The sequence below is a fragment of the Meleagris gallopavo genome, chromosome 8, assembly GCF_905368555.1.
Source record: "Meleagris gallopavo chromosome 8, MGAL_WU_HG_1.1, whole genome shotgun sequence".
NCBI classification, from domain to species: Eukaryota; Metazoa; Chordata; class Aves; order Galliformes; family Phasianidae; genus Meleagris; species Meleagris gallopavo.
Window position 1 is genome coordinate 32,139,205 of NC_139411.1, and position 15,642 is coordinate 32,154,846.

Genomic DNA, 15,642 nt, shown 5'->3' on the forward strand with positions numbered 1-15,642 from the left:
CATGGGACTTTAAGCAACCTGGTCTAGAGGGAAGTGTCCCTGCCTATAGCAAGGGGTTGGAACTAGGTGATCTTAAAGGTCCCTTCCAACACAAACCATTCTATGACTCAATGAAATGTTTAGATGTGGTACTAAGAGACATGGTTTAGCAGGCTGTAGGTGGACAGTTGGATTATGTGCACTTGGAGGTCTTTTCCAACTTTGTGATTGTAAGGTTCTATGATTATCTTCTAGTTATTTCCTTTGGATTTTTAAAATAGTTTTGACAGCTGTGGCACATTTCTCTCAAGACGTATCCCAACTGCTTTGTTGCCAAAGAGCTGATTGACTGGCTGATTGACCATAAGGAGGCCTCAGACCGAGAGACAGCAATTAAACTTGTCCACAAGTTATTGGATCACAGCATTATCTATCATGTTTGTGATGAGCATAAAGAATTCAAGGATGCCAAACTATTCTACCGCTTCAGACATTTCCACTGGATAATGAGGTGAAGGTGTTCATGAGAGGACAAAGACTGTATGAAAAGTTGATGAGTTCTGAAAATACTCTTTCTGTTTTTGCAAAAATCAATATTTGACTGCAGAAAGTCATAATCACTTAAAAGAGAAAGTGCATCAAACATGCCTACGAGCTGTTAGCTTCCAATCTATAATCAATTCAAAGTAAGAAGAGTCTCTTGATGTCAAGAAGCACCTTGTTTACAGAAGGCTATTGGCAAAATCAGTGCAGTGTAACACTTGGCTTCACAGAAAAGAATCCCAAAATGCAGCTCATTAATGGCACCAGCAAGAAGTCCCTCACCAGTGACCTCCAAATTATTTTCTGAAAACGCTTTACAAATACTCCACCAACTCTCAGCATTAAGTAAGGGGACGTCACTTTAAATGCAGAGCTAATACACAGCAATGTGGTGCTTAGGACAGGATGTGACGCACCGATTCCTACGGCGCATGGAGAAGCTTGGTGGAACAAGAGCGTAATTTGTAATGACTACAGCAGCCAAAAGGAAACGTTCCTGCCTGGCACCTGCAGGAGATCATCTTACACTCTGAATCATGAGAGTGTGCGATTGCTGCAGAATATTTTAGTGGCCAGGAAATAATCCACCCACATTTTTTTATTCAACCGTTGCACCAGTGCGTTACCAATACCCAGCTGGCTGAGAACAAAGTGCTTGTACACTTTGTTAAGATTTTTCCCCTTTACTTCCTATGTGCTTGGGACAGGATTAAAAGAAAAATGTTCCCTTTTCATTAAATCACTCATAATTTGGAGGTTAGTCAAGAACCTGATAATTATTTTCTCATTGAAGAAAATCAATCTTAGATTTTACCCTCATGCAATGAATCATCATTATTCTTGTCATGTCTTTTTGGCCATGCTACACTAAACACTTCCAGACAACCGGTCCTTAGATGGAGAGGATCTCTGTTCACACTGTTAATAATCAGGGGAGCCACTTATTGAAAACACTTCAAAATTTGCTGCTGTACTTATGAGACATTCTCTGTAAAACCCATACAAGAAATTCTCAGAGGTAGACATCCACATTTGGATTTCAAGGATGTCATCTTAGAAGCTATCATGTGATCGTATTGACTGCATTGTAGTGACTCCAAAAGTAATCTGTTGCACTGTCACTTTAAAGAAATATATTCAGGCTGATTCACAACGTTTAAATGGTGATTTGCAGGGTGAGAAATGTATCAACCACTTGGTATTCTCATCATGTCAAAGACACCTAGTTGTTCAGCTCTTTCTGATAATTTACCACAGCCAGTCTGAGCCAAGCATTCATTTTGCAGACTGCAGAAGAGCTGCACCTACTTTAAAACAAGCGTGAAGAGGGGGAAAAATTAGGTCCTTTACTCCAGTGGTGTAATGCAGTCACTGAATCCATGTAGCCTACCTCATTTCAAAAATAAATTATTATTTTTAATGCTTTTAGTATCCAGACCTCCGTTGGCTGTCCTGAGCACTGACAAGGGACTTGCCCACTCTAAATTCTTTCACTTCAAATTGTCTCATGCTTTTACCAACTGTGACAGTTCAAAGACAGAAATGATTCCTTCCTGTCTACCCAGAACAGTGGGGAAAAATCAAATCTTTAACTTTCATGTACCAAAACGAGGAGAGCTTAACTTTAATTTGGGTTATCAGCAAACAGTGTGATTGCCTTTGGGAAAATGATGTTAATTTATCATCTTCATCTCTGGAAATTCTGTTCATAATATCATTAATAGGGCAAATGTCCTTCTGTTTTCAAGGGAAATGATGTCATTTCTGTCCAATAGGTTGACTGATACCCCCCATAATATAAAACTGAGCCTTTAATCAGCAAAAGACATGCTTCCTGAAGGTGGGCAGCTCCTTCAACTCCTGTCAAATTATCTTATGCTCATGCATTCAAACAAGCAGGGTGGAGAAACCACAATAAAATAAGTGCCACAAGAACAAAAAAGAACTATTCTCAAAAGACAATGGCTACATGTTGAATAAAACCACAGAGAAAAAAAACAAAACTAAAGAATAATTTGCTCCGTAGAAAACTGTGAGCATTCTAATTATAGCCAGGGTCACTGTGATGTCTAATGAACCACCACTGAAGTGTCAGTCCTGGCACTGAAAGCAAGCCTGGGGCAGCTTGGGCTTACACAGCTCTGAGCCTCATCTTGCCCTCTTGCTTGCATCGAGGGTCCATGTCTCCAACATCAGCTACATTTCCATGCAGCGGGGCAGAAGGCCCACCACTCCTCTGAATACTTGAGTTACTCTAAATAGCAGAGCAAGAAGGAATACCCACCTACTGTTCCACTGTTTTTCCTCCCAGACTCAACAAGCCTCATCATCCCTTCTTTTGTCACACCAGATGAAGGGGCAACTGATGCTTGAAACAAGGACTGAAGACGAATATAGGGGTGTACACTCAGGTACTATAATTAGTACTAAACATGAATAAAGAATCTCTAAGGTGAGAAGGGGCAGCTGCTATTTGCCCATTACACAGGTTGGGGGCTGCATACAAGGCTCAATGCACCTTCTACACTCTCAGATAACTGAGGACTGCCAATTCCTCACGGAACTGACCGAGTCCTCAATTTCTCAGCATCTGATACAGTATGCTAAGGTCACATTGCAGTGCGACACAGATCCAATGACACAGAACGTCTAGACTAAAGAAAATTGACAACCTCCACCGTTTTAAATGTATACCAGATGAAGCGAAACATCAAAGGAGCCTCTTCTAATGGGCTTTTTGGCATGTGGTCCTTTGTTCTTAACAAGTCAGCACCAGCTGCTGTGTCCATAATGCCAAGTCAGTAATATCCCTGGCTAGGGGGGGAGCGTAGCTCCTCTCAAGGCAACTTTTTCTATTGGTTGACATCAGCCAAAAATCGGACTCCTCGTGTTTAGCAGGTGTGTGCCAAAGTAAAATCTGCTGTGCCATATTTCACATTTCTCCTGTCCTTACCGTCACTACTGCTGAGCATATTCTCAGGCTGAAGAATTAATTAGCATCATCTGTGTAGCTCCTCAAGTTTCTATACAATAAATTCCACATTGTATGGAACAGCTTTCATCTAATTATATCTTGTTTTATATATATATATAATACATATATACATGCATACATACTAATCTCATATTCTAGGCTATTGTATGTTAACTTGCCTATAAACAGAAGATCAGGTGAGAACACTAGGTAGGCTGAATTCATTCATTACAGCATTTCAATTAATAATTGAAAGTAAATACTTCTAATAGTCTTTAGTTTTAAGGCTGCTTACATTAGCCCATTCTCATTACTGTGAGTGAACGTTAGTTTAATGGTGACCTCCAAATATTTTCCCAATATTCAAATGTCTCGAATACCAGAGGATTTCAGTGTATTTTTCAAACTAAAACATTATTTTGCAGGCAGTATCATGTTGAAATCCCACAGTACGCACTGTTCTGATTTTACTCCAATACAAGTATATATGTACATGCATATGTACATGCATATATATGTACACACACATAGACATGGACACAATACAAAAAGTTTAAAGAAGCTCTTGAAACTAATTAAAATTTAGTTACTTCCTCCTTGGCATACATGCTGCTGGCTTCAGTAATAGTTAATAAAACTCCTACTTAAGAAGGAAAGACAACTTTATAACCATCTGGGCCCTTAAACAATGCAGAATGCCAGATCCCATCTCAGTTTACTCATCCTTTGTCTTGTATTGCTTTAATTAAGTAAATTATGCTTTCAAGTCACCTCTTGGTCGGTTTGATGATGAAAAAATAAAACAACTACAATACAATACAATAGTAGCTCTCACTTCTGTCTCGTTCACTGATTTAAATGCACTTTCTCCATCTTGAGTGCTATCTGTCACCACTACTCTATTTCCAAATTCAGCAGAAGAACTGATGCTGGTAGTGCAGCTCCTGTGAGACCCCTGTTAAGGTTAGCTCCTGTGAGACCCCTCCGTGCCCAGCACTTAGTGCTGCTGTCATAACACCCCATTGCATCACATTCACCTCCAAACAGTGACTCACGAGCACATCATAATCCTCATTTCCCTACTTTGGGGTAACTTCCATACCGATGAGTGCTGTATTCTCCATGTTTTTGACATCTCGGCATAGGGTGTGACAGCCAGTGCAGCACATATCGACTCTACTGGATTTAAATTTATCTCCAGCACAGATATTCTTCCTTCATAACTCTGCACAGCAGCTTTGGGCATGCCGAAAGAAGGAAAAAAACGCAGGTGCAGACATTATAAGAGTTGAAGTGCTAGCAGAAATCATTTCAAAAGCTAAGGTTTGCAAAGGTGCTTAGTCATCAAGATGTTTGATCTAAGCTTAAACAGATAAATTTGGATGTTGGATTTTATAATCTCACATAGTAAATGACGATTTTGTCTAATCAAGAGGTCAAAATGTATTTAAATGTGTTCTTTTTCCTTCTCTTTGCCCCCTTTTAATAATTCAGCCTAGCATCAAGTAGCTACTATACTGTAAAAGACGAATAGAAAAGTAGATACTCACGTGGAGCACGTTCTTCATGAAGGATGGGTAAGAAATTAAGATTAAAAACGTTCATGTCTTTCACAGAAACAAGACTAATCTTTTCATTTTTAACTAACCTTGTATTTATGAGACATCATCTGCAGACAGTAAAGGAAATTGCCACAATGACCTAAAAGCAGCGTTAGCAAGTTCTGACAGCTTGTTAAAAGCTGTGACCGAAGGCAGGGAGATCCACATCGACTGCCTGGGACATGGACCTCACAGAGCCTGGCCAAGGCTTATGCTCAGCTGTATCTCTCTGAGGTGGCTGTTAGTGGGGACATTTCACATTAGTACGTACACGTCCCTTAAGCTGCCCAAAAGATTTAGATCTTGACCCCTCGCTAAAAGTGAATGCAGTCACATCTTATGACTGCATGTCTTTCCACATCTGAAGACTGACTTCACACAAAATATGGATTTTCCAGCACTTAAAGTCCAATTTCTTGCCAGGAGCAAAGTATCCAAAGCAGCGGAGCCAGTAGAAGATACAATCCATAGTGGTGAAATCACAAGGCCATAATCAGTCCTTGGGATGACATAGCATGAGACATGGCTTTGAATGTTAACTGAGACCAGGACTTTTGGATTTCCAAGCATAACTACCATCTATGAGCAAAGCCCAAGATTTACATTTCTTAATATGCCTAAAATATCCTTTTCATATGTGGCAAACTGTGGAAATAGATACCTCTGGAGATTATTTGCCTCAATCTCCTACTGAAAGTATGGCCTTGGATTAGGTTATTCGGAGCTGTATAAAGCCAAGTCCAGAATGCTTGGATTAGAACATGAAATGGTATGAGTAATACCATAAGAGTCACCGTTGCTTTAGTGAAGTCACGTAAAAAATTAAGAAAAGGCACAGTAAAGAGGCCATGACTCAACTGGCTCCATAGGAAAGAGCGTAGCTGGGCCCTGGAAAACAGAATTATGTGGGTACCCATCCCTCCACAGGTACTGGCAACACAGCCTATATATTCTTAAAACTACATTTACAGACTTCATATAGAAAAGTTTAGCCTTGAACGTAACTGTTCCATTCTTTGGCCATGGTGATATTATTACCACTATTATTTCTGCTGGCAGGAATCTGTTGCCTACAGCTGCAAACTAATATAAACTCAAACTTTCTGGGTCACCAGAAATATGACAAAGAGCTCTCTGCAGTCCCTTCATCCACGAGATAATGACATTAAAGTATTAACATGGTGTCAAAAGTTGTTTGTTGCCTCTTCCAATTTTCTTTCTTCTTAAGCATTTCATTTCACAGATATTTAATTGCATAAACATACAGCAGACCTTAATACAAATAGATATGAGCTAGTAAATAGTGGAGGAAAAACGTATAGAAAGAGTTGGGAATCTGTAGTGGTATAAAGGACTTTGCTGATGGGGTAGTTACTTCACTGCAGTCACAAAGCATCATCATGCAATACAGCTCCTGCAGTTTTAAGCTGAATATGAAGTTCGCCAGCACAGAACAGGAAGGCAAGGGCCCCATTATATCTTTTGTTTCTCTCAATACTTAAAACTAGTCCAGGAAAAAAAAGCCAACAATCAAGCAAACGCGACAGGCTGTAGGACTGCACCAGATTTGCACTAGAATGGAACACTGGATCCAATAGATCCCTTCTGTCCCTCACTTCGTAGATTTTGCAACTGTGGCAAACTTTGTTTTTCATTTTCTCTCAGGTTAAACTCATACCAGTTGCCTTTCATTTTAATGAGCAATGTGGATGCCTTGTGAATTTAACTGGGTTTCTTATGATATGTCACATTTAATGGCTGACAGCTATGCAAGAGCTTATTACTTTTGGGATCTTGGTGAGAAAGACTGCTGTTTTTTAGCATTATACTGGCTTTTTATGACATTTCACACAGGAAAGTTGTAGTAAGCAGATAAACACCTTCTTATACATTACAAGAGGTCTGATCAAGAGAAATATATATCTTTACATTCTACATTATTGCTTACACAAATGGTGGAAGCAGTTAAAAAGGTAACACTTCCCATGTTTATTAACACCTGTATTCTTATGCATACAAATGGTGGAAGTTGCTATTAAAAAAAGCAATATTTCTCAGCCAGTTACCTCACTTACTTCCTTTTTCCAGTAGAACTGGGGAACCATGAGCAATCTCCTATTTCACTTTCTAATTACTTCTAGTAAAAGTCATCCTTTCACGGCCACCCCTGCATTGCCAAGCCCATGTGAAATCTCAATACTATTCTAACCCTTGTTTTTTGTGACGTAACACAGAGTCCTCGGATGCCACTGAGTTAAGCCCTGAATACATAGCACTGCCTATGAAAAATCTCAGGAAGGCATTGTTATTTTGAATTAGGCTACTACACAATGAAGTATCTCTGTGGAAGACCCTGGCCCTGCTGATAGTTTTCTTAGTGGTAAAGTGGGACTGAATAAAGCAGTGCCTTCTCACCATTTGTGCCTTGATAGCTGCAAGAGCAGCGAGTGCAGAAATAACAGCAAGGTGCAGAGGGATGGAGCAGAACATGTTTTGTGCCTTTGCATCAGAGAGCACGCACTTCCTCATCTTTCTCTTTTTTTTTTTTTTTTTTTTCCCAATTATAAACTGGGAAGATGAAGATACAAGCTTAGGAAACAGCTTATGTCATACACGTGTCCTTAAATCAAAAAGGAACGTATAAGTACAAGGTAATTGCAATTAAACATAGCCCAAGGTCACAGGATATAAGGGAGGTAAGTTCTAACTTAGCACATTTGGCAATAACCAGACTCTCTCATTGACATTCTTCCCATCCACGCTGCCTTCCTGGTGAGTCAATAAACTCAGCTGTGGTTATTCAACTGCACTGTTACATAGCTGCTGCAGCTCAGTGCAGTGGAAGCTACACCATTCTGGGCACAGAGCAATCCCCACGGCCACTTTCCCGAGAGCAATGTTGTGAAGAAAATACTGAGTTTGCAAAACGCTTGGAGATATTTGGAACAAATGTGCTAAAGCTTTGCAAAACATTCACTTTGCTTATAGAGGCCAAGGTTTATTACTGTGGCCTTTCTAAATAATAAATCTGATCATTTTCAGTTGTAAGGAGCACAAAACCAAGCCCAGTGGAGCCATCTCATTCTTAATTTCACCTCATGAAATTCAGCCCTTCTGCAAAGAAAGAATTATTTTTTGAGCTAAACACTTGCTTGTTGCTGAGAGCAAAAAAAAAAATTTACACTTACAAAAGGTTAAAATAGAGGTTATGAACACAGGCAAAGTTTTCTCTGTCACCTGGTGAGCAGCATGCATCACTAGCATGGCAGATATATTAACAGTAGTCCTGGAATTGTGCACGTCTGTGTTGTGTTCTGACTAAGCATGCCTTTGCAGAAGCAAAGATTACTGTTATCTGTTCACGTAAAATCATTGTGGTGGGTCTGTTCCAGCCTGAATCGCTGCTCCACCAGACTGAGGCTTATGGAAATGACTTACCTGCCTTGCCACTTGAATTAGAAAGATGGAGAGAAAATGTAGTGCGATAGCTGCCAGACTGCTTATCATCATCTTGCTTTGTTGTTGTTGTGCTGTTAGGTCCTTTGGGTGCACGCCCAGATGCTGGAAGTTCAGAGGCACAGACTCTTGTCAAAGGGCACTTAGTAACCAAATAGCCTTCATTTGCTGTCTGTTTATTAATTACATTACGTTCTGTTAAATGTGCACTCCTGTTTGTTCTGCGTGGAGTCTTGTTTTCTCTCAGGAGCTTTATCTGAAGCATCTTCTCTATTGACTCTCCATTACCTATACCATCTACTCCATCTGCTGTTAATCTAGACGAACTACAATTTATATTGAAGGACAACGCTGATCTATAAATTCTTTGGCATTTAATTCGAGGTCGGTCAAGGCACACGTTGAGTGACTTGTCTATGTAATAGATGGGATTTGGACACTGCTGAGAAACCTGAAAGCGGACAGATGAGGTGAATGAAGGCGGTACTTTCTCTCTCCCATCACTGCTTTGAAGACCCACACCATTCTCCCTGTTTCTGAGGCTGAAAAACCTCTCACGCAGCTCTCTACTTAATTTTGAGCAACAATCAGAAACCCGTGATGGAGTGACTTGGGGGTTTGCTTGGTCAGGTGAAAGTCGGTGGCGGAGGGCAGCAGGGATCTCACTCAAGGTGGGGGTCGCAGCATGGGGCTCTGGCACAGCCCTGGGTCCCCAGGTTGGATCACTGGAGCCCGCAGTGACACGCCGGGCTGTAATAGTTATGGAGGCAAAACCCTTCTGCTTTTGACACTGTTTTCCATCTGCGATGGGACAGCCTGATGGAGAGGTGGTATCATCTAAAGATGACTGAATTTCTAATCGGCTGGCAAGTACAGCAAACGTGCTGGTAATGTTTACTGAACCATCATTAGCCAAAGATTGCTTTGTGTGGCAAGCGCTGGGCTGGGGGGTCACAGCCTGCATCAGCAAAGCAGACCGATTTTCTTTCAGTTTAGTCTCATCAATCATCTGTGAAATGACTATTGGTGAAATCAATTTTCTATTTGTTGATGACAGAGATTCCTGAAAATGAAAAGATTCAAATTATCAACATATTCTATCATAACATACGTAACTATTTTTCATCTATCACACAAGACAGTTTTGTTCAACATCTCTTGTTAAATTTCTATTTATACTACTTCCCCCTTCCCCCTTCCCCCCATCTTAAAGCACACATTCTTAAAGTCAGCTCTGAATTGCCAGGGAGGCTCCAGTAAATATTTTATCCAGCCTAAAAATATATTTGAATTAAAAATGTGTATCCTATACTACATACTATATACTACTATATACTATAGTAATTATACTATTAATTGCAGTATTTCAGCCATTGCTGCAATTGGGATTTGGGGCTGCTATGTTTTTTAAAAATTGACACATTGAAGGCACTGACAATTTTGAAGTCTGCTCTTTCATTATGGCCTGCTAGGGTTTTAAATGCATTCAAGTGAGTTACAGATCATTAGCCTGAAGGTTCACATGTGCCATCACGTGCTGTAGAGAGCGCTTGGGCATCTGTCATTGATGCTTTATGACCTGACAGGTAAAAAAGGAAGGAAAAACTTCCCCACGTTCCCTCTGATTAAGGTGATATTATTTCCTACAAGTGCTACAAGCACAATTTTAATTCATCAGTTCCTTCTTGCTCATCGAATGCAAAACCACATTGTCCACGTTGGACTGACTGTGGCCCACATTCACATTTCTGAGCATGGCAGTAAACATCTTGACAGACCATATGCTGCTTCATCTGATGGGATAAAAGTAGTGCTTTTACGTTAAAGCTATTTAACAGGGAGTAAACCCGAGTTTAAAATCTCCAGCTATTATCATCCACAAAGCTCATCACACAGGTGATATGCAATAAGGCATCTCTTTGCTGCTCTAAATTGGCTGATTAGATTGCTTCTGCCCCGGGTTCCTAGATTTTGCAATCCTAACAGATAAAAAGCCCAATGAATCGTCATGCAAAATCTGAGGATTTGCTCTGTAATGAAAGTTCATTCAATTTGATTTAGAGTTTAGGTCCCATTTGCTAGCCTGTACTGTTCCTGCTTATTGTGCATTCATCTCAGTCAGTTCTGGGCATCCATATCATCTGCTAATCAATGCCAGTGCTTAACCAGTATTTCACCCTGGTCCGAAGCCCAAGGGAAAAACCGTAGCTGATGATAGCTCCCATCCCTTGTGCATGGAAATAACACAGAATAACAGCTCCTTCTGTAGCTCTTGGGAAGGCTGTTTTGGGAACCCAAATAAGTAGAGTTGGATCAAGAGTTTATTAACAAGGTGAAACGTCAGGTAAATTTTATCTACTCTTTAAACCAGCTGCCTGTGGTTTTGACAATTCAATAATTTCACAGCCCCAGGGAAAGCATTTTCTTCCTTCTTTGTAAAAACATTTGCCTTACATTTTCTGCACTGCATTTACTTCTACCTATAGGTTTAAGACCTTTGTGTGACTTCTAAAACTCAACTTCCCTGAGATTTTTATGAGCTCTGAAGAAGGTTCCTTGATACACTTTATTTTGTGGAGGCATCACTTGCTGTAGCAGCTGATATGACATTTATTTATTCTGTTGAGGGCTGTACAGATGGAAACTTCATGCAAGAGTCCAAAAACACGTCAAAACTTATCTCTATTAGCTTCAGATACAAATTTTAGGTAATTCACTTCTTTTGCTGCTTGAGTAAACATACTCTTCCCTTCTCTCAACCTCTGGCAGAGAAGTGAATCTTTAAGGTTTGATCAACCGATTCTGTGTTCTTTGGGAGTTTTCAAGCCTCACTGCATCTTGTGGAGAAAGCATGCACTTACACCAAGTAATTGTGGTGAACAGAAAACCTCAGGCATTATCCTGGGAACATCTGAGACAGCGTACTGGTAATTGGGATACTACTTGATTTAAACCCCTGGGAGGTCTTTAATTACTTTTTTTCCCAACAAAACATGGGTTTTTTTCCTCAACAACAGCACACTGACTCACTGCCTCTTTAGCCATCATTTCATTTGGCTTTTTGGCTATGTAAGCTGAGCACAGGGAAACAAAATCAAGCCTAAACACACTGTTCAGCATTCAGCATCTGTTTTTAAATCTAAACGCCTTCTGCTGACTCTTTTCTACCTACTATTTATTCATCCTACCTCTGCAAAGCTTGGTTTTCTCTCCACAGCACTCTCCTGCTGTTGGCCTGTGCATGTCCTGTTACTGCCCCACTGCTTCCATGCTGCTCCTAGGAAACAAACACAGGAAAAGAAATGTTATCACCAGCGTCCTGGAGGAGATGGATGATAAAGTGTGGCTTTAAGCAGAGTGCAAGCAGGAGGGAGAGTGTTCTGGTAAGTGATCTGCCTGCCCTGGGAGCTGGTTATAGAAAGGATCACGTTTCCCCCATTCTCAGGAGAGGAGTTTGGGCACTGCCAGGATGCTTTGCAGAGACACGTTTGGGGACAGCTGCACAACTTGTATAGGTCCGAGCACAGCTTGTATCTCTCAGCCACTGGTTCACCTGTATGCAAGGCATGTGTGTGGGATAAGTAGGGGAGATGGGAATTGGCTTCAACAAGCTTCCCTTCTGCCTGATCTGCAGAACCTGAGAGCACAACCAAGCACGTTAATGGGCTGGATGCTATAAGACTCCTCTATTCTGGGCTAAGTTGTCTTAATACTTAAAGAACTGCAGTAATTTTGAATAATACTCACAAATACCATTATGCCACTTCCAGTTCAGTGATGATATCCTACCGATGATATCAACCTCTAAGCTTGTGATCAGTACTTCTTTTTATCCTTTTTACAAAAATTAATTACTGTGTAACACAGAACCTGGGAGACTGCAATGGTGCATTTTATTGGCCGTCAGTCATTAAATAGAAATTACATTACTTCCATATGGTAATAAACATCTGAGGTTAATTTCCAAAAATTCTCTATTTGAACTGAAATTTTGTGACATTACTGGCTGTTTCTTCAAATCAAGCCGTACCACCATAAGATTTTTTCCTCCTTCAACTTAGACTGCCTGCTATAGAAGTTGTTGGCTTTATAATGAGCAGAAAATCAGTTTATGTGCAGCAATACAATAGCAAAGAAATGTAAGTAAGCTCCCCTTTAAAAAAAATTGTCCATTATTGTGCACCCATCGTGACAGGCTTCAGGCATGACTGTGGGGACAGCTAAAGAGTAGAAACGAAACAGGGGAAAGTGTCAGGTCTGTTCCAAAGCCTCACCACTGGACAGCAATCCCAGAACAGGTTGACTGATAAACTTTCTCCTTTACTAAAGGAGTAATTCACTGATACAGCTCCAAAACATCAATGCCACTGTATATAGACATAGCTGGTAGGAAAAAAAAAAAAAAAAAAAGTTTGCCCTTCTCCTTGAGCCACAGAAAGCCCTGAGGAACAGAAACAACATCTGGACTCATTGGCCACAGAAAGGGGAAAAAAAAAGAATCCAGAAAGTAGCTGGAGCGGAGGGCTCACTGCACTTCTATTTACTTTTACAAGGACACTTTAAATGGATGAAAATGCAGTGAACATGATCACAGTAACTGCTGGCAAAGCACATGAGAGAGATACCATCAGAGCCTGCTCCTCATGGTTGAGATGCATGGTGAAAAGGATGTGCTGCAGCAGAGATGGTAACTGCAAGGTGGGCTCTATGGAAAGAGAATAGCCAGCATATTAGCACTCAGGTGAATAAATGAGGATACATTCATAATGTCGACCTTTAAACAACTAAATAGGAAATAACTTGCAGAGAAGGGTAAGGAAGAAATTGTTGGATTGAGTTAAGGCAAGACATCAAGGAATTTAGAGGTTTCAGAAACAAAGCAGATGTAATTAAAGCAAAAACTTTGCTATCAACCATTTTCCTCAAATACTTTATGGTAAGAAAACCACAGTTATCTCAAATGGAGCTGAGGAGCTACAACAGGAGAATATCAACTTGCGAATGTCAACTAGTGTGCAAAGAACTCAAAAAGGCTGGCTGGAGATAAATCAGAACCAGAAAGCCATGTTTTGCCAGATGGTCTTTCATGAAGTTCATTCAAATGTATTTTCAGCACAAGAGAAATTACTGAATTCTACAGGGTCCAACAAGAACAAGTCATCAAAGTCCACACAGTTTATTACGTATAATCTGTAAATTATTCTTAACAAAGTAAACTCCTGTGATAATCTGTAGCTAAGACCTTCCAATTTCACAGAGACATTTTGAAATATATTAGTGAATTCTTGCTTAACTTTAAAAAAAGTAGGTGTTTCTGGAGATGTGGAGGAAATATCTATTTTCTTTGCTAAATCATCCAGAGGAGAGTTTCACATTGCCTTTCGTACCCTATGCTGTGCAATAACATTCTCATATTACTACAGATATTCTGTTCCTTCAAAATTCTCAGATTTTTGGTGAGTCACTCAATCTGATTGCTGAAAGAGACTAAATAAATGGTAGTGGTGGCAAAAGGTCCAATATTAAGTATAATCTTAGAAGCTTTACGTCTGTTAACTAACATCATCAAAACAAAACAACAAAAAAACAACTCTTACAAAAGAGCTTGAATCTATGTTTGTAATGACAACTCTTTGGGGAGCACAGAGGTTTAGCTGAGATGTGTCCCAAGCAGAATGTTCATGGAAATCCTTGTTGCTGACAAAACATATTGCACTGTAACTCTTGTTGCACAAAGAACGCAAAGTTCAGTCTTTCCTTGATGCAAAAGCATAAAAGAAACAGCATTTCAAATACTTTCCATCTCTGTGGGGAGCACGAGAAACTTATTTCTGAGCTGAAATCCTGAGGATTTGCTTAACCTCCCCTTCCCACTGCGACCCACCTCTCCAGCTTACAAACGAGAGACGTGATTAGGAACGAAGAAGCAAACACTGGTATATAAACTTTGTCCTATTGCACCCTCGCTGTTTTCAGTCCCCTGCCCCCAGTACTCTTTGTTGAACCTAATGATATGCTCCTTGGCAAGGCATCTGGACATCCGGCTACAGACCAGGGTTTTCCTAATTACAGAGTGCAGCTGGAACCAATTCTCCCAGTCTCGAGTGCCTGGATGTCTGCCTCAGGCCAACTGGCAGCCAGCTCAGATAATGATTCAGAAAATATGTAGTCAGAGCTCAGCTTGCAGATAAATTGCAAAGGTGAGGGTGCCGGTGAAAAATAGTGCACTGTGATTATTTAGCACACACAGGACATTCTGGTCTGCAGCCAAAAAAGATTTTGCACAAAGTTCAAGACATACATGAAAACAAGCAACAGATAACACCATTTTGCCACTGTTTCGGGTCCTTGCTGGAAATCCTGGCCTTTGGTGACAGCTAGAGTGACACCACAAAGGGCTGGGATCACTTTAGAGCGCTGGTCCTGGCCTCCTCTCTGGTTTTTGTCATGAAAGTCGCATATTTTATTCATTTACTATTCATATGCTGACAAATTTCAAACTCATGTCAGCACTTCTGATCTCTTCTGCTCTGCTCAAAGACCCATGCTGAGGTCCCATCTGTGCCACCAGCATCACCTCAAAATGAACTCCTTGAACTTCCCTCAAAATGCCATAAAAGAACTCTGCAGAACATACACAGTGGTGCAAGAAGGGGAGAACTGAAAAATGATTGTTTTTCTAGATCTTTATCACATCATCTGAAAGACCTCCAAGGAGTCTTGGGCTTCCTCCCAGGTCCAGTAGTCACCCAAAAAGACTCAGATTTCCCCCTCAGAACTGGGAGCTAAAGGACATTGATGGCTTGACTGTAGGGCCAAGCACAGTTAATACAATGTCTTCAGCATAACTTAAAACATTTTTAAGCCTTTTTTTTTTTTCTGATACATATTATTGCTACATTAAGTTATCTTCAGATAAACCATATTGTTAAAACCAGCTTGAAGGCATTCATTTATACTTCATTCTGTTTAAAACACTGTATTTATTTGAATTTTTCTATGGCTTATTTAATTCAAATACCTGAGGAAGCCACGAGGAAAACAAAGTCATCATTAAAGATTCACTGCTTTCCCTCTCCATAAGGGCTG

General features: G+C 40.3%; 1 protein-coding gene across 3 annotated transcripts in view; it reads right to left on the reverse strand.

Moving 5' to 3' along the window:
* Window positions 1-15,642, reverse strand: part of C8H10orf90 (chromosome 8 C10orf90 homolog) — a 64,069-nt gene that overhangs the window by 21,263 nt on the left and 27,164 nt on the right. For all 3 annotated transcript variants that reach the window (XM_010714841.4, XM_010714842.4, XM_010714845.4), the window contains exons 2-3: window positions 11,742-11,830; window positions 8,536-9,616 (exon numbers count right to left, since the gene is read on the reverse strand). In XM_010714841.4, the coding sequence (XP_010713143.2) occupies window positions 8,536-9,616; window positions 11,742-11,830 (1,170 nt within the window). The remainder of the gene's footprint in view (window positions 1-8,535; window positions 9,617-11,741; window positions 11,831-15,642) is intronic.